This window comes from Phoenix dactylifera, chromosome 1 (genome assembly GCF_009389715.1).
Source record: "Phoenix dactylifera cultivar Barhee BC4 chromosome 1, palm_55x_up_171113_PBpolish2nd_filt_p, whole genome shotgun sequence".
NCBI lineage: Eukaryota > Viridiplantae > Streptophyta > Magnoliopsida > Arecales > Arecaceae > Phoenix > Phoenix dactylifera.
Window position 1 is genome coordinate 3,559,614 of NC_052392.1, and position 17,862 is coordinate 3,577,475.

General features: G+C 40.8%; 1 protein-coding gene across 14 annotated transcripts; it reads right to left on the reverse strand.

Annotated features, from left to right (window-relative positions):
* Positions 1 to 6: 6 nt before the first annotated feature.
* Positions 7 to 15,757, reverse strand: LOC103715756 (putative disease resistance protein RGA3). Of its 14 annotated transcripts, XM_039124130.1 has the most exons (6): positions 14,117 to 15,757; positions 12,232 to 14,062; positions 12,047 to 12,123; positions 527 to 613; positions 325 to 420; positions 7 to 228 (listed from the first exon to the last, which is right to left on the reverse strand). In XM_039124130.1, the coding sequence occupies exons 1-2, from the start codon at positions 15,551 to 15,553 to the stop codon at positions 12,302 to 12,304; spliced, it is 3,198 nt and encodes a 1,065-aa protein (XP_038980058.1). In that variant the 5' UTR covers positions 15,554 to 15,757; the 3' UTR covers positions 7 to 228; positions 325 to 420; positions 527 to 613; positions 12,047 to 12,123; positions 12,232 to 12,301. The 14 variants fall into 14 exon arrangements, 7 of the variants coding, with proteins under 7 accessions (XP_038980058.1, XP_038980043.1, XP_038980049.1 ...); XR_005510879.1 differs by lacking the exon at positions 12,232 to 14,062 and having other exon boundaries at positions 15,248 to 15,511; XR_005510876.1 differs by lacking the exons at positions 12,047 to 12,123; positions 12,232 to 14,062; positions 14,117 to 15,757 and adding exons at positions 796 to 872; positions 980 to 1,027 and having other exon boundaries at positions 527 to 625.
* Positions 15,758 to 17,862: the final 2,105 nt, after the last annotated feature.

A 17,862-nucleotide genomic window follows, 5' to 3' on the forward strand; every position in this document is an offset into this window, starting at 1 on the left:
GTCGAACATGATTTCCGCAGTCAAATCCCCAAAACAAATGTGCCCAGAATTCGTTAATGTACTTGCTCGCAGACTCCATACTTTCATTCACATCTTTCCAACGTCTGATACTCCCAAGTATGATACAATGATCTCATGAGATTTTGTCCATGATGCAAACTTTTTACGGCCAAGCAGGTGAAGTAATGAAGTTTGGAACACATCACCTTGGGGTCATCGATCCTTTCTCTGCACGAGAACAAGAAAGAGGTTTAGTCTTGATTCTGCTAATTAGTAATTGTTGAGTAATGCATGTGAGCAGCCAGTGGTTTTCGGAATTAGTACTATAGATTCTGTAATTGGCTGTTGCTAGAATAACAGCTACCAATACAATTGGAGAGAAGCTTCTATAAACATGGGATTTCAGCTGACCTGTTGGGCCTGCAAGAACAAATAAAAGCTGAAGGAAGGGTATAAAAACAAACAAGATGTTAGATCTTTGCTTATCATACGGTATTCAAAGTGAAACTAAGATGAGCAGTCATACAGTAGCCAATTAATGTAAGGAATTGCTCTGCATATCATCCGGTCCCAGACTTTTCTTCTTTCTTACTGCAGTCCTTGGGTCCAAGTCCTGCACAAAAAGCTGTAGATCATACAATATGCGCACAAGGATTTCTTGTATTCAATAAAAGAAGGCAGCCAAGAAAAAAAAAAGAAGAAAAAAAAACTGGTATCGGATACGGTCTCTTGAAAGGACATGCGAAGAGGATTAGGTATCAGAAGAAAACGAGCGATCAGGTTGGGGATATGTACCTGAAAGGACGAGAATGATGTAGAATATCAAATAGTTGCCGAGTAGTATAACTTCCATCCCTCGCTTGCTGAAGCAGCTGCAAAATATGAGGAATAAATTGATGGGCACTGTTTGCCAATTATCTTCCATTCATTGCTCCAGAAAGAGGAAAGAAAGGAGGCACGGGTGGAAACCATTTCTGACCTTTTTCTTGTACGGTTGACTGTCGTTGGCCTATACTGCTGATTGCTTCAACATGAGATGGGTGTTGTTTCATCGGATTGAAGGCCAATCGGGCAGCCCTCGGCGACAGATTTTGTTGGAGAGAGTCAACTTGTGGAGGGAAGGGAAGCATGGTTGCTCTTCACCAGCACCTACTAACCACTCTGGGAGAGAGACTGCTTCTCGATCATCGAGCTGTATGTGCTCCACGGCATTCACACCCTCCACAACCTTCAATTCCTCACAATCATAAACGTCTACGTGTTTGAGTCTAGAAAAGTTGGACGCTCTCTCCAAACTCGAGTTGCTAATCAAGATCAATTCTGTAAGAAAGGGGAGGTTTTGTATTTCTCTCAAGCTGTAGGCACCATCAATATGTAACTCCTTCAGTACAGTGGCATGACACAGGAGGCTCTCCGGAAGAGACCTCAACTTCGGACATCTATTAATCCTCAATCTTTTTAGAGAAGGTAACAACGATGTTGTCTGGTTGTCCTCCTCCTTCCACCACCATTCTTCCCAATTAAGCATGTCTGTAAACATAAGATTCTCTAGTTTGGGGAAGTAGGAGAAGCATGAGTCTGTTTTTCTTCCATTCCGCCCTCTTGCACCAGCACTACCATCCGCCAGCACCAAGAATTCAGGCCCGATGCTCGTGACTTCAGAAGCACCTTTAATCCATAGGAAATCTAGTTGGGGCAGCATTCCCAAGGATGGAAGTTGCTGGCATAGAGCAAAATCATGCAGAACCAGCCTTCGTAGGTTGTGGAGTGATGACGAGGAGGGTGTCATCATCCAGCTGGGAAACTCACGGCCGAAGTAGCCATGGATTTCAAGCAGTTGAAGGCATGGCGGTGGGCAGAGTTCCTCGAAGACCTCCCCTATTCTCTTGATATCTTCCTTGTCGTAATCATTTGCACGAGGCTGCTGCACATCAGAAGATCTGCTCGGTAGCGTGCAATACAATTCTAGGTCGATAAGATGGGGCTTGGCTTGAAGTGCAGCGACTTTTGCTTCAGCCTGGTCTGATACCCTCTCCAAGTTTACTATTGTCAAAGTTCGGAGTTGGGAGAGGGATTTCAACTCCTCCAAGGTGCAGAATCTCCCATGTTGATGTCCCTTGTGCTCTTGCTCCTGCTCCCTGTCATCTTCTCCCACTCTAGATCTGCAGCCCTCACTACCACTCACCACAAATCCCAATAATTCACTTAGTTGTTTCAGTCTGCCTATTCCCATAGGGAGACCATCAAGTGGTGTACCCTCGACGCCTAGAATCCTTAGATTGATTAACCTCACGACACCATTAGGGAGGTTGTGCAAATATTTACAATACGGGAGGAGCAGGAATTGGAGATTTATAAGATTTCCTATGCTCTCTGGTATCTCTCTTATTGGAGTCGCACGGAGATCAAGACGTCTAAGGTGCACAAGATCTCCCAAGGAAGTTGGGAGATTGCAAATGGCAGTTTCACTTAAGTTCAGGACCCTTAAACTCCTTAGCTTTTTGAAGAGATCTTCTGGAAGACCACGAATAAGTGGGGTATGGAAGAATGATAGGTTCCTCAAGGACGTCTGTTCCATTATAAAGTCTGGTATGGTTTCTAATATTCCATCTACAATCGATAAACGGCGTAATTTTATCGATGCTGATGAGGAAGAGGAGGACGTGATCTTTTTTTCAAATGCTCGTGCATCTCCGACGAAGCACTCATCCCCTGCTATATGCTGAGCTAGAGATCGCAGGAGGTCATGCATCCTGCAACCTTTTTGATCATACGAACGAGGATCCGGCTGTAGGAGGTTCCTTTGTACCAACTCCTTCCAATATCCTTCCGCCACAACTTCCAAGGGCGTATTGTCTTCGGATGTTACAAAGCCCTCTGCAGTACAACTATTAAGAAAAAAATCTCGAGGAATTAGGTAGTCCTCGGGAAATAATGAAAAGCAAGTGAAGCACTGCTTGAGAGGAGATGGTAAATGCAGATAGCTCAAGTACAAAGCACCCATCACCCCATTCGGAAGCTTAGTAAAAGACCATGCTGAGCTAGAAAGGACCTTTTCCCATTCTGATTGCCTTTTCGCCTTGGTTCGAAGAACCCCTCCAATCGCTCTAAGACCAAGGGGAAGGCCATCACATTTTTCTACAATTCTCATCCCGACATCCTTTAACACATCCCTTTCTCCTTCCTCGCCTTCTTCAAACACCATCTTGCAAATTAATGACCAACCATCCTCTCGAGACAACTTATCCACTATATAAGTTTGTATAGCACCCATTTGTTGAGCAATGTTTATATTTCTAGTTGTTATCAAAATTCTACTATCTGCCAAACCACTCTGCAAAGGATTTCTCAATAGCTTATCCCATACTTGTGCATCCCAAACATCATCCAAGACTGCAAAGAATTTTTTGTTCTTAAGTGATTCGCTAAGCATGGGTTCAAGCACTTCCTTCTCTTTAGCATGTCCAGGATCACCACCAGCTTGTTGTACGATGGATCTCAGTAAATCGGACTCTGAGAACTCTTGGGACACGCACAACCAAATCCGTGGCATTTGGTTGAAGTTGTCCCGAAGCTTTTCATCATTGTAAATTTTTTGAGCAAGAGTAGTTTTGCCTATCCCACCCATGCCGACAATAGCAAAGACTGGAATTTTTTTCTTATATTCTTTTGTCAACAGGTCCACCAAACTCTTTGTATCATCCTCAATTTTCTCTCCCACAAGATCAGGTTCAACAAGTACAGGAGATGTCTTGGGGCTAATTCTACTCTTATAGTGGTCATCACGAGGAGCAGGTGTAAGATGGAGGTCAATTTTATCCTTGGCAATTTCATCAAGCCTAAGGATGAGATCCCTAATTCTATTGCCAATCTTATGACGGAATCCAACTTTGTGCAAGCAAGCAATGGGAGGGAAGCAACAACGTACCGACTCAACATAACGAGATGAGGATGAGTTTGAGCTGAGAAGCTTCTCATCCTCGATCCGGCATTCATCAATGATGTCATATGCATCGTACATGAGATCTCGCAACTCGTTGAGCCAGCGGTTGATGCTTTGGTTGTCGAAGCGTCTATTCTCTGCATCAACAAGAACATCCTGCATCCTCTCCAGCCTCTTATGGAGCTTCTTGATTTCATCGGGCACACCCAAGATCTTGGCAGCCTCTTCCTTTCCATAGGTTAATAGCATCTCACACAATTTGGAGATGAAGGCATCTGCGATCATGGCCATCTTTTGTTTCTCCAAGTGCAAGATGATGGGAGGATGGAGAGCTGGAAATGGTAGGGTACTGCTTGCGCTCTCAAAAAAGACGACTATTTAATGACCGCTAATACCCTTTTACCCTCCGAAACACGACATGCGATATGGAAGAGCTATTTCCATTATTTTACTCCGAAGATGCCATGAACTAATATGTGACGTGTTGAGGGGGTCTGCCCTTACTTTATGTGGGAACTGTCATTTATCTTTTTTTTAATTTTTGGTTTGGTGTAATTGCATTTATAGTGGGATTAGTATGGTCCATCGCCTATTTATTTTCTTTCATTTTTGATTTTAGTGTAGGAAGTGGACCATTGAAGGCCTTAATGCAGCTCGGTCATGCATGCCGGTGCAAAAAATACAGAGGACGGACATCCGAACGCAAGCTTTCATGTATCTCAATGCATAATCTAAGGGCCTAAGCTGCATAGGGTCATGAAACTGGTTCCATGCATGACCGTTGGACCCAACCCTTGTCCTCTGATGTAAGAGCGTCATCAATGAGATAGGTATGGCTGTTCATTTGCAATACACCTGCTAGTTTCTTTGGCCAAAGTTTTAGTTTGGTGTAATATCATTATCAATAGGATAAGAATGATTTATTTTATTCTGGAGTTGTCAATCTGCCTTGTCTTTGTTTATTATTTTTCAGTTGGTGCAATAGCATCATCTATGGAGTAAACTTTCTTTTGAAAAATTCAAAGTTTTTGTCCATTTCTGTGGTTTTTTTATATATTATTATTATTGTTGCTATTGTTAGAATAAGTTTGAGATGCAAGCTAAGGTTCCAACAACCTTGGCTCCTCCATTCATTAAAATTATTACATTGTATTACAGTAGAAACACCGGCATTATTTCTGTACTCTAGTTTTATATTGAAAGTGAGAAGATAGCTGTTGCTAATACTAATAATATATATCAAAAATACCAGGTGCTAGTTGTTGTCACAGATCGTTGGTTATTAGTAGCTGGAAGTTTATCCTACATTTAAAATATAATCATGATATTATTTAATAATATTTTTAAATATGAAAACGAAAGCTTCCAAGTTATCCCAAGTATAGAAATTCTAAACTCTTCGATATGCTGCTAGAGATGAAAGTGGATTGAATAATATCTGAGAATCCGATCAATATCAATATTTGTATCCATATCTATTAAAGAGAAATGGATATGAATATGGACAAACAACTATCCGATCTGTATCCGAATATTCGATTCTATTTATAATCCTATTTAATTTTATATAGTATTTATTTATTTTTAAAAAATAAATAAAATGCTATTAATTTGATTCATCATCATTTATTAATATTTTGATTTTGTGATCATAAAATTTAATTTTTTAATTTTGTGATTATAGATACAGCTGTCATGACTTGACTAAAAAAAGGAAAAATAAAAAAGGACAAGTTGCAGCGATGGATCACTTTCTTCGGGTCCCAACTTGTCACGTAGTCTGCACACGGGCCTAGTCAAAAGATTCCTTCTCCTCGATATTCTCAACACGGGGAAAAATTATTAAAAATTTAACTTCTATAATCTCACAACTTTGTTGGTGTTATCATGTGGGTCCCGTCACATTTAGCTCTTCGAACTTTTTGGTTCACCGGAAAAGAAGGAAAGGTAGTCCGCTAAATTAAAAATTAAAAAAATATTTTAATATTTTGTTGAAGATTTTAGCAAAATAAAAAATAGCGTTTTAATAAAAACAAAGTTTTAAATTTTATAAAAAAATTATATAAAACATAAAAAAATTAATTTCTATCTGCTAGAATTTAAATATTTTTTTTAAAAAAATACTCTTGAACTATGAGATAGAATAATTTTTTTAGTATAATTAAATATTTTATATAATTTTTATAGAAAAATAGCAATCCAACTAAACATAAGCCCCATGTTGTTGTGGTAGGAGACCACCGCTCTATAACAAGTGCTTATTGAAGATGCTCTCCTTCATGTGGAAGCTGTCATTTATTTCCTTTTTAATTAATTTCAGGTTTGGTGGAATAGCACTTGTAGTGGGATAATCATGGTTTATCAATTATTTTATGTCAAATGTATTTTTTAATTTTAGTGTAGGAAATGGGTTGGTTTTGAAGCTAAGTGGACCATCGAAGGCGTCGATGCAGCTTGGTTATGTGTGCTGGTGCCAAATGTATGGTCATGATCTATGCACATAGCACATCCGAACGAAAGTTTTCATGGATCTCAATGCATGGTCCAAGAGCCTAAGCTGCATAGGGTCATCAAAATGGTCCCATGCATGATAGCTGAACCCAACCCTTATCCTTTGATGTAAGGGCGTCATCAATGAGATAAGCATGAATGAGACTCATGGAAATGAGTGGATGTGGTAGGTGGCATGCTTGCACACTATGCAGGATATATTTTTTTCTCTGACCGAGTCTTTTTCTACCCTGTAAAAGTAGATGCATGACCCAATCAAAGGGCAAAATATATCCTACACCGATCAGATAGCTACGTGCACCATGCTAATCACAAACTCCACCTCAATAACTGCAACATGGAAAAATCTTTATTAAAAATCTTACACCTTGCTTCCGTTATCATGTGGGTTTCCGTTATATTTTACTCTTCCTCGATGTAACTCTTTGTTATTATAACGCCTTTTTTATTAACTCAATGACATCTGGATGGGCTCTCCCTAGGGGTGGCAAAATATAACCCGACCCGCCAATCCGACCCGTGTTCGACCCGCCATAAACAGGTTTGGATTTGGCCTAAACAGGTTCGGGTCGTAAACAGGTCGACCCGTTTAACCTGTTTATTAATTGGGTCGGATACGGGTTTTATATGTCTAATCCGTTTAAACCGTTTAACCCGTTTAACTGTTGGACAGGTTAAACAGGTCTAAACAGGTTAAACGGGTCTAAACAGGTCTAAACAGGTCGGGTTGGGCAGGTTAAACAGGTTGGGTTGGACAGATTAAACAGGTCTAAACAGGTTAAACGGGTCAGGTCAGGCAAACAGGTTAAACAGGTCGGGTCGGGTTGGGTAAACAGGTTACCTGTTTATTAAATAGGTTAAACGGGTCGGGTCGGGTTACCTGTTTAATAAACAGGTCAGGTTCAGGTTTGTAATTCCTGACCCGTTTAATAAACAGGTCGGGTTCAGATTTATAGTTTCTGACCCGACCTGTATTTGACCCGACCTGTTTATGCCTGACCCGACCCGATTGCCACCCCTAGCTCTCCCTCTCTTTTTTTTTTTTTCCCCCAAAAGAAAAGAGTGAAATTACGAACGTGTTTGGACTCATAAGCTGTTGGTTCCATCTCCCTTCCAAGTTCCCACATTAGTTTTAGCTTTCTAGTCTACTGAAATGATAATAATAATACATTCTAGTGGCATAAAAAAATGTTTGATTACCACTAGAACATAAAAAAATGAAACAATCTATTTTGTTTTGCTGTGGAATGAAACAATATATTGGGCTCCTAAAAAATTAGAAGAACCAGGCCTCCTACCTGGCAAAAACATTTAAAAAATAGAAGAAATGAACTGATTTGTTGAATCACGCCAGCCATAGCACAAAAATTAATGCGAAAGAAGAGACATGAAACAAAGATGACAATAGATGCATGTAGGATGTGTGGTTTGAATGGGCTTGAGAGTCCTTATTTTTTGAACTGATGTAGAATGGATGTTGTAATTTTGTAATGGGAGGTCTTATTGGACTTATTTTTGTTCCTAGGTCGGACCGTTTCACCATTTCATTATATCGGTGAAATGTGTAGCGGTATTTCCACCATTTTGCTGAAAAAAGATGAATGGAACTTGTAAATCAATTTTTCCGTGAATTTAAGAAAATTTTAATTCGATGCCTTAGCGGCTTAAAGAACCGAGTACATGTTTTTTGGACCAATTTTAACCAGTATACTCAGATGCGAAATCACTTCCTGAGAAGCAAGATGTTTGCTCGCCAAAACACTCAGGCTGCTGGTGTTATAAATTAAACAGTCCAAAGTGTTTTGTTGTAAGCAATTACATTTCTCTTGGCACATAAGGTTTTGATTAAGAACTAATTACCTTTCAACTTGGAGCATCTCTATTTTCCATCAGCCGGTGAAGAGTGACATTATGGGGTGAGCCATAATTAAAGCAAGGTTCCACCTAAATTTGGCAAATTCATCATGAAACTACAAAGCTGCAGATAAATACAACAGTCGCCTAATTAGCGGTGCTACTTTGTTGCCATGGATTACCATTTGCCAATAGTTTTTTATTTTAGTGAAATGACCCAAATGATATATTGCATTTATTATTCAAACAAAGTCAAGGAAGAAAGGATAATCTCTAGGATGATGGCCATCCAACCACATGCATGGGTTAAAATATCTAATAATGTATGCCTTTGACATTGCACAACTCTGATGCTAAGATCTTTAGCAGGGTAAAGGCTAGATTTCTGCCCGAAGTAGCAATGGATATCAAAAAATTATACGGAAGGTGGCAGACGAAGCTCCTCGAAGACCCCCTGATTTTCTTAATCCCATCCTCTTTGTAATATATTCAAGGCTGCACGTTGCGGTCGGTTGGTAGTGTGAAATGCAAACCTTAGTATTCAACATGTATGTTGGTTAGAAGTGCCACAGCTTTTGCTCCAAACTTGTATGTGGAAAAAAAGAATATGTAGAAAAAAAATATTGTGGAGAACTTTTTCTACCTACCTCATGAGGTAGTCATCATACATGTTTATAGTTGAGAATGTACAAAATATTATAACTAGGATGATACAAAGATAGAAAAAAATAACAAATGGATTCTTCGGATCAATTCTAAATTTATGCTATTCGAACTTCAAAATTCAGAATTCAAAATTTAAAATTTCAAATTAGAAATTCGTAGAATCATGAATCTTTGATATGTGGCTTAATATGGGGCTGAGATGAAGATACTGCCAATATTGTGAAATATCTTTCTATGATGGAACTTAATGCCATTTGGGATTTATAGGTTTTCGACTGATGACCCTGCATGTAGGCTCTCATGCAACTTGGTTGGCTGTGCCATGCACGATATGGACATGTGCATGGCTAACCTTTTTAGCTATACTCCCATACAATTCAAATTGTAAAATTCAAATGGAGATGCCACACTCCCATTTAATTCAAATTTTAGAATCATAATTCAAGTGTTAGTCATCCTGATTTTACTATTTCATATGTATCGTCAGAGTTGTAGGATATAGTTCACTAATGCATTTCATCTTCACCAACTCTGCTTACATATTTGAATCCTATAAAAAGGGCCAGATGGCAAGTCATCTTGTCTATCCACAATCGGCACTACTCCTCCAACATGCAGAATTTGCTGAGTTATGATGCTTGCTCGGCCATGGCAAATGTAAAAAGCCAAGTTCCGTGGTATGGGGGCCAAGGCATTTTTCTTTTGAGGGTCCCATGATCTTTGGAGTATTGTAATCTTCACCAAATATTGATGAGATACAAATATGAAAGCCTTTTTCTTTCGAGGGGCCAGGCACCCTTCTGGATTTACATAATAAGAAGGGAGGGGAGGTGGCTATGATATATAAGAAGAGGAGAAGAGAGCACCATAAGCCCTTCAAGAGGTTAAGAATCCTTTTTTTTTTTTTTGATTTTTGTTTCCTTGCTAGTCTTTTATATCTATTGTCTATAAGAAAAGCTTGCAAAGTTATCTTGATTAGGCATCCAGTAGATATTGATGATTAGGTATCTTTGATCAATTACTAAAACTAGGAGTCTCAAAGTTACCCAGGATCGATGTCCTGAGCTCAATCTTCATTCATCATGCCGAGCTTGGGCCACAAAATGTCGAATGGGGTATCGGCTGGATTAAGCATGGATTATAGTAACTTGGAGCAAGCTCGAGACTACATTTAACATTGCCTATCCCGCTGAATTTGGTACCGCTAGGCACAGAATCCATCATAAAAGAATTTCATAAAACAACCCAATTATCGGGTCTAACGGTTTTCATATGGTCACATTGAAAAGAATTTTTTCAATAGATTATAGACATACAACATATTTTCTCTATCAAATTTTTGTTACATAGACAAGCACGATCTCATGTTTTCGAGTACTAATTCGCTTTAGAAGAATCTTGTGGAATGCTTGAAGCAATTGAGAGAATTTTGCTGTTACATGCTCTCACACCAAAAAAAAAAAAGTACAAAAATTGGTTTATATATTCATGAATCAATCTGCTCATGCATTCATGCAAATACATTAAAAAAATTGTTATTCATTTCCAAGCAAGTGAATCTACGTCAAGCATGATTTCCGCACTCAAATCCCCAAAACAAATACTCCCAAATACTTCCCACTGAGCTCATAAGATTTGGTCCACGATACTAACTTCTTTCGGCCAAGCAGGTGAAATAATGAAGTTGGGAACACCATCATCTTGCGGTCATCGATCCTTTTCTCTGCACGAGAACAAGAAAGAGGTCTAGTCTTGATTCTCCTAATTAGGACCATCGAGAAATCTCAACTCATAACTGTCCATTAATGCAATGTTAGTATGTTGGGATTGGGAGGTAACAATAAACAAGACAATTAAAGCACAACGGAATCAAAAACTCTCCCACCTTATGTAAACCTGTTAGAAAATAAATAACTAGAGCCAAGGCATTCACAAATACCTAGCCGATCAAATTATTAGAAACACAAAAGCAACACCAAATTTTTACGTGGAAAACCTCCCCAATGTGGAGAGTAAAAACCACGGGACCGTAGTCCACCCAAAAACTTCCACTATCAACCAATAATGGGTATTACAATCTGTTCTCTCTAGCCAAACTAGAGGAATATATCAGCACATAATCTCAAAAACAATATTCTTGGCAAACATCAACAATAAGAGAGAAAGATTGAGAAGATCTCATATGAACAGCAGCCATATTTCTGCAAAATATGACTATACTAGAAGATTGAAAATGGCGATCACACCGTACAGACTGAAGAACCATGTGTTATGAGCCTGCATTCCAAATTTCAGCTCGATCGGACCATGGATCGCTTTCTGATCGTCGTTTGATCAAGATTGCGCGCTAAATATTAATTCCGCATCTTCTCCGCTGCCTCCCTCTATTTTTAACTCATGCAGGACAACTCATGTACCTTGCCTTCTCAACATAAAACATTGCCCTAATGCGCCTCACGTTTTGGGCCAAAAGTAGCCCATATTTATTGGGCTAAAAATAATTAACTTAGCCCACATTTGTTGGGCTAAGTCTCCTCCAACATAGGAGGGATAACCCAACATAGCAGCCAATGATTTTCGAGATTAGCACCATGGATGGGTAATTGCTTGTTCCAAGACTCTGCTAGAATGAAAGCTACGTACTGATGCAGTTGGAGAGAAGCCTCTAGAAACAAGGATTTCAGCTTATCCGCTGGACCTGGTAGATCATATAAAAGCAGAAGGGTGGGTGTAAAAACAAGCAACTTGATAGATTTTTTGCTTATCATACGGTATTCAAAGTGACACTAAGATGAGCAGTCATACAATTGCTAATTAATGTAAGGAATTGCTATGCATGTCATCCGGTCCCAGACTTTTCTTCTTTTCTTACTGCAGTCCTTGGGTCGAAGTCCTGCACAAAAAGCTGCAGATCATGCAATATACACATAAGGATTCCATGTATTCAATAAAAGAGGCAGCCAAGAAAAGAAAAGAAGAGAAAAACTGGCATCAGATATCGTCTCTTGAAAGGACATACGAAGAGGATTAGGTATCAAAAAAAAAAACGAGCGATCAGGTCAGGATATATACCTGAAAGGACGAGAATGATGCAGAATATCAAACAGTTGGCGAGTAGTATAACATCCATCCCTGGCTTGCTGAAGCAGCTGCAAAACATGAAGAATAAATTGACGGGCTTATTTGCCAATTATCTTCCATTCATAGCTACAGAAATAGGAAAGATAGGAGACACAGAGGTGGAAACCATTTCTGACCTTTTTCTTATACAGTTGGTTGTCGTTGGCCCATACTTGCAGATTGCTTCAAAATGAGATGGGTGTTGTGTCATCGAATCAAAGGCCAATCGGGTAGCCCTCGGCGACAGATTTTGTTGGAGAGAGTCAACTTGTGGAGGGAAGGGAAGCATGGTTGCTCTTCACCTTTACCTACTAACCACTCTGGGAGAGACTCTGCTTCTCGATCAGGGAGCTGTATGTGTTCGACGGCATCCACACCCTCCACAACCTTCAACTCCTCACAATCATAAACGTCTAGATGTTTGAGTCCAGAAAAGTTGGACGCTCTCTCCAAACTGGAGTTTTCAATCAAGATCAATTCTACAAGAGAGTGGAGGTTTTGTATTTCTTTTAGGCTGTGGGCACCAAAAATACGTAACTCCTTCAGTGCGGTGGCATGACAGAGGAGGCTCTCCGGAAGAGACCTCAACTTCGGACATCCATCAATTTCCAATGACCTGAGAGAAGGTAGCAATGATGTTGTCCGGTTGTCCTCCTCCTCCGACCGCCACCACCATTGTTCCCAATTAGGCATGTCTCTAAATACAAGTCGCTCTAGTTTGGCGAAGTAGGAGGAGAAGCAAAAGTAGTTTATTCTTCCATGCCGCCCTCCTGCACCGGCACTGCCTTCTGCCAGCAAGTAGAATTCAGGTCCGATGCTCGTGACTGCAGAAGCACCTGAAATCCGGAGGAAATCTAGTTGTGGTAGCATTCCAAAGAGTGGAAGTTGCTGGCATAGAGCACAATTCTTTAGCTCTAGCCTTCGCAGATTGCGGAGAAATGACGAGGGTGTAATCATCCAGCTAGGAAGCTCACGGCCGAAGTAGCCATCAATTAGAAGCATTTCAAGGCATGGTGGTGGGCGGAGCTCCTCGAAGACCTCCCCTATTCTCTTGATATCTTCCTCATCGTAAGCATTTGTATGAGACTGCTGCACATCAAAAGAGCTGCTCGGTAGTGTGCAATGCAAAAATAGAACTGTGAGATGGGACTTGTCTTCGAGTGCAGCAGCTATTGCTTCGGCCTTGTTCGATACGCTATCCAACTTGTGTATGCTCATTCGCCGGATTTGGGTAAGGGATTTCAACTCTTCCAAGGTGCAGAATCTCCCGTGTTGATGTCCCTTGTGCTCCTGCTCCCTGTCATCTCCTCCTACTCTAGATCTACGGCCCTCCCTACCATTCACCACAAATCCCCCAAGTGAGTGTAGTTTTTGCAGTCTCCCTATTCCCAAAGGCAGACCAACAAGTGGTGCACCTTTGACGTGTAGAAGCCTTAGATTGGTTAACCCCACGACACCATTAGGGAGGTTGTGCAAATATTTACAATCCTGGAGAATCAGGAATTGGAGATTTCTAAGATTTCCTATGCTCTCCGGTATCTCTCTTATTTTAGTATAAGAGAGTTCAAGACTTCTAAGGTGCACAAGATCTCCCAAGGAAGTTGGTAGATTGTTAATGTCCATTCCACTTAACCCGAGGACCCTTAAACTCCTCAGCTTTCTGAAGAGATCTTCTGGAAGATCACGAATAAGTGGGGTACGGAAGAATGACAGGTTCCTCAAGGATGTCTGTTCCATTATAAAATCTGGTATGGTTTCTAATTTTCCATCTATAATTGATAAACGACGTAATTTTATCGATGATGATGATGAGGAGGAGGAGGATGGGATCTTGTTTTCAAATGCTCGTGCATCTCCGACGAAGCACTCATCCCCTGCTATCTGCTGAGCTAGAGATCGCAGGAGATCATGTGTCCTGCAAGTCCCGCAAACTGATTGATTATACCGCATAGGATCTGGATATAGGAGATCATGCATCCTGCAAACACTTTGTTTATAAAATATAGGATCTGGCTGTAGGAGGTTCCTTTGCACCAACTCCTTCCAATATCCTTCCGCCACATCTTCCAAGGGCGTATTGTCTTCGGATGTTACAAAGCCCTCTGCAATACAATCGTTGACGAAAAGATATTGAGGAATTTGGTAGTCCTCGGGAAATAATGAAAGGCTAGTGAAGCACTGCTTGAGAGGAGGTGGTAAATGCAAATAGCTCAAGTACAAAGCACCCATCACCCCATCCGGAAGCTTAGTAAAAGACCATGCAGAGCTAGAAAGGACCAGTTCCCATTCTGATTGCCTTTTCGCCTTGGTTCGAAGCACCCCTCCAATCGTCCTAAGAGCAAGGGGAAGGCCATCACATTTCTCTACAATTTTCATCCCTATATCACTTAAGTTGTGCATATCTCCTTCCTTGTCTTCCTCAAAGACCACCTTACAAATTAATGACCAACCATCCTCTCGAGACAACTTCTCCACCATGTGACTGTATATTGCACCCATCTGTTTTGCAATGTTTATGTTTCTAGTTGTTATCAAAATTCTACTATCTGTCGAACCACTCTGCAAGGGATTTCTCAATAGCTGATCCCATACCTGCGCATCCCAAACATCATCTAAGACTACAAAGAATTTTTTTTTCCTAAGTAATTCGCTAAGCATAGGTTCAAGCACTTCCTTCTCTTCAGCATCTGTAGGATTACCTCCAGCTTGCTTTATGATAGATCTCAGCAAACTGGACTCTGAGAACTCTTGGGACACGCACAACCAAATCCGTGGCATTTGGTTGAAGTTGTCACGAAGCTTCTCGTCATTGTAAATTTTCTGAGCAAGCATAGTTTTGCCTATCCCACCCATGCCGACAATAGCAAAGATTGAGATTTTTTTCTTATTTGCTTTTGTCAACAGGTCCACCAACCTCGTTGTATCATCCTCAATTTTGTCTCCCACAAGATCATGTTCAACAAGTACAGGAGATGTCTTGGGGCTAATTCTACTCTTATAGCTATCATCACAAGGAGCAGGTGTAAGATGGAGGTCAGTTTTGTCCTTGGCAAGTTCATCAAGCCTAAGGTTGAGATCTCTAATTCTTTTGCTAATCTTACAACGGAATCCAACTTTGTACAAGCAAGCAATAGGAGGATAGCAACAACGTACCAGCTCAACACAACGAAATAAGGATGAGTTTGAGCTGAGAAGCTTCCCGCCCTCGATCCAGCATTCATCGATGATGTCGTCTGCATCGTACATAAGATCTCGCAGCTCGATCAGCCAACGGTTGATGCGTTGATTATCGAATCGTTTGTTCTCTGCATCACCCAGAACATCATGTATCCTCTCCAACCTCCTATGGAGCTTCTTGATTTCGTTGGGCAAACCCAATATCTTAACGGCCTCTCCGTTTGCATAGGTTAACAGCATCCAGCACAATTTTGAGACGAAGGCATCCGGGATCATGGCCATCTTTTGTTCTCCAAGTTACAGGACTATGTGAAAACAGAGAGAGGGGAATGCTAGGTTACTCCTTGAACTCTCCACAAAGACAACCATTTAATAAGTGTTACCGTGCTAGTGCCCCTCTACTTAACCGCGCATGGTGGCTCTATTTTCTTCGTTGGACCCAATCCTTCTCCTTTGATGTAAGAGCGTCATAAATAATAAGATAGACATGACTGCTATTTCCAATGGACCTTCTGGCTTCCCTGGGTTTTGTTTCGTATACGCTACCCGCAATAAAAGTGACATTTATTTGGCCCTTTTTTTTGTAGACTGTGATATATGGAAAAATTTCCATGGACCGAGACTTCAATTTCTGATCCACACGTCATATTATGCTATAATTTTCGATGCGTGAGACATATTTTGATTTTTAAAATTCCAGCAATATCCCGATATCAATTTTTTGCTACAGTTCCGCTCCAACAGATCACCCATACGAATCCCGTGGTCGTCCGCCGCCACGTCGGCTTCCCCTATTCCGCCTCTCTGCATTCTCTCCTCCGTAGAAATGGCCACCAACCTCTCCGAGGTCCCCCACTCCTCGTGCTGATATTATGCTTTTTACAGTCTTCATCTTAAGCCTTCATAATCTTTATGGTACTGTTTTAGGGCTCATGTAACCGTGTCACGTGCCAGACTTGGAAGCTGGATTTAGGATGTGACAATACCTCTATATTAATTTTTTTTTGCTACAGTCCTGCTTCAACAGTTCACCTATACAACTCTCGTACTCTACCATCGTCCGCCGCCACGTCCGCCTCCCCTCTCCCCCCTCTCTCCATTCTTTTCTTCGTATAGGCATGGCCACCAACCTCTCCAAGGTCCACCAGTCCTCGTGCCGATATTATGCTATAATTTTGAATCGCTGAGCCATATTTTGATTTTTAAAATCTCTAAGACATACCCTATATTGGTTCTTGTCCTTGATTTAAAACCATTATTGGGGGCTATTAGTTCCCATCCTCCGCAGCCGTAGTGCAGTCCCATCCTTGATTTAAACCTGAACCAATATGACATTTACATAAGATGTAAATCGAATGACATATGGTATGGGATAGATGATTACATTAGATGTAAATTCCAAGAGACCTAAAACCTTCCTAAATCAATCGAGAGTGAACGATACATTGAGCTAGCCATATTTGATTAATTGATCTAATTGGTGTCTAGGAAAGCTTAAAGGTGGTTACTTAATTAGGACCTTACTCTCTGAGTAAGGGGAGCCTCCTACCTGCTTACATGGCCAATTGATCGATTACCTTCTATGAAAAGCTCAAAGTTGGAATCATTAAGATCTGATTACCGAATATCAAGTCGATTGGTCTTCCACTGTAGTAGAGTTGCTAAGAACTTTCCGGCGTTGATTAGTCTCGGCTGGATACAGTGGGCTAGTTGCATCGGGAGATTGGACCTTTCTATTAACATGAGGATCCAATAACTGTTAGATGAGGACCCAATCACAGCTTTATTTTCATGGGATATACGGTGGGTCTGACTTAACCAAGGAATGGATCCAATAACTGTTAGGTGAGGTCCTTATAACTTGGAGACCAGGTTAGCTCAATTTGCTTACGAAGCATTGTACAAGAGTTGTACACTCATCGTCTATGTATCTCCAATAACTGTTAGGTGAGGTGACATATAGATTGGTGGGACCGCAGCACCCCACTCAAAATCCTAAGTCGCAGGTTTCCGTATCTTTACCAGGGGAGTATGAGAGATCCGAGAAATAGTAGGAGGATTTGATCCAATTTTATTTTAAAAGTTTCTAAAACAAATTAATGTCAAATACAAATTTCTAATTAGAATCTTTACTCTCTGCAGATGTTAATGGCTTCCAACCCGATAGTTCGAATTCTAGATAACAATAGGTTGACCGGACCAAACTACAAAGATTGGCTCCGTAACTTGAAGATCGTCTTGAGTTGCAAAAAGATAGCTTATGTTCTTGATCATGAACTCCCGGTGTTACCAGCCCGTGCAACCAATGAGCAGCGTGAGACGCATGCAAAATGGTTGGATGACGACAATAAGGTTAGGTGCTACATTTTGGCATCCATGTCCAACGAATTGCAATGCCAGCATGAGAGCATGAAGACTGCTAAGGACATAACTTGATCACCTACAAGAGTTGTATGGTGAGCAGAGTCGCGCAGCGAAGTTTGAAGTATCCAAGCGGCTCTTTAAAGCCAAGATGCGCGATGGGCAGTCCGTCCATGAACATGGTTTGACCATGATCAAGGATCTTGAGGAGCTTGAGAAGCTTGGCATGA

Excerpts from the sequence above, each read along its gene's own strand:
- LOC103715756 (XM_039124115.1), bottom strand. The coding sequence starts at position 15,553 with ATGGCCATGATCCCGGATGCCTTCGTCTCAAAATTGTGCTGGATGCTG.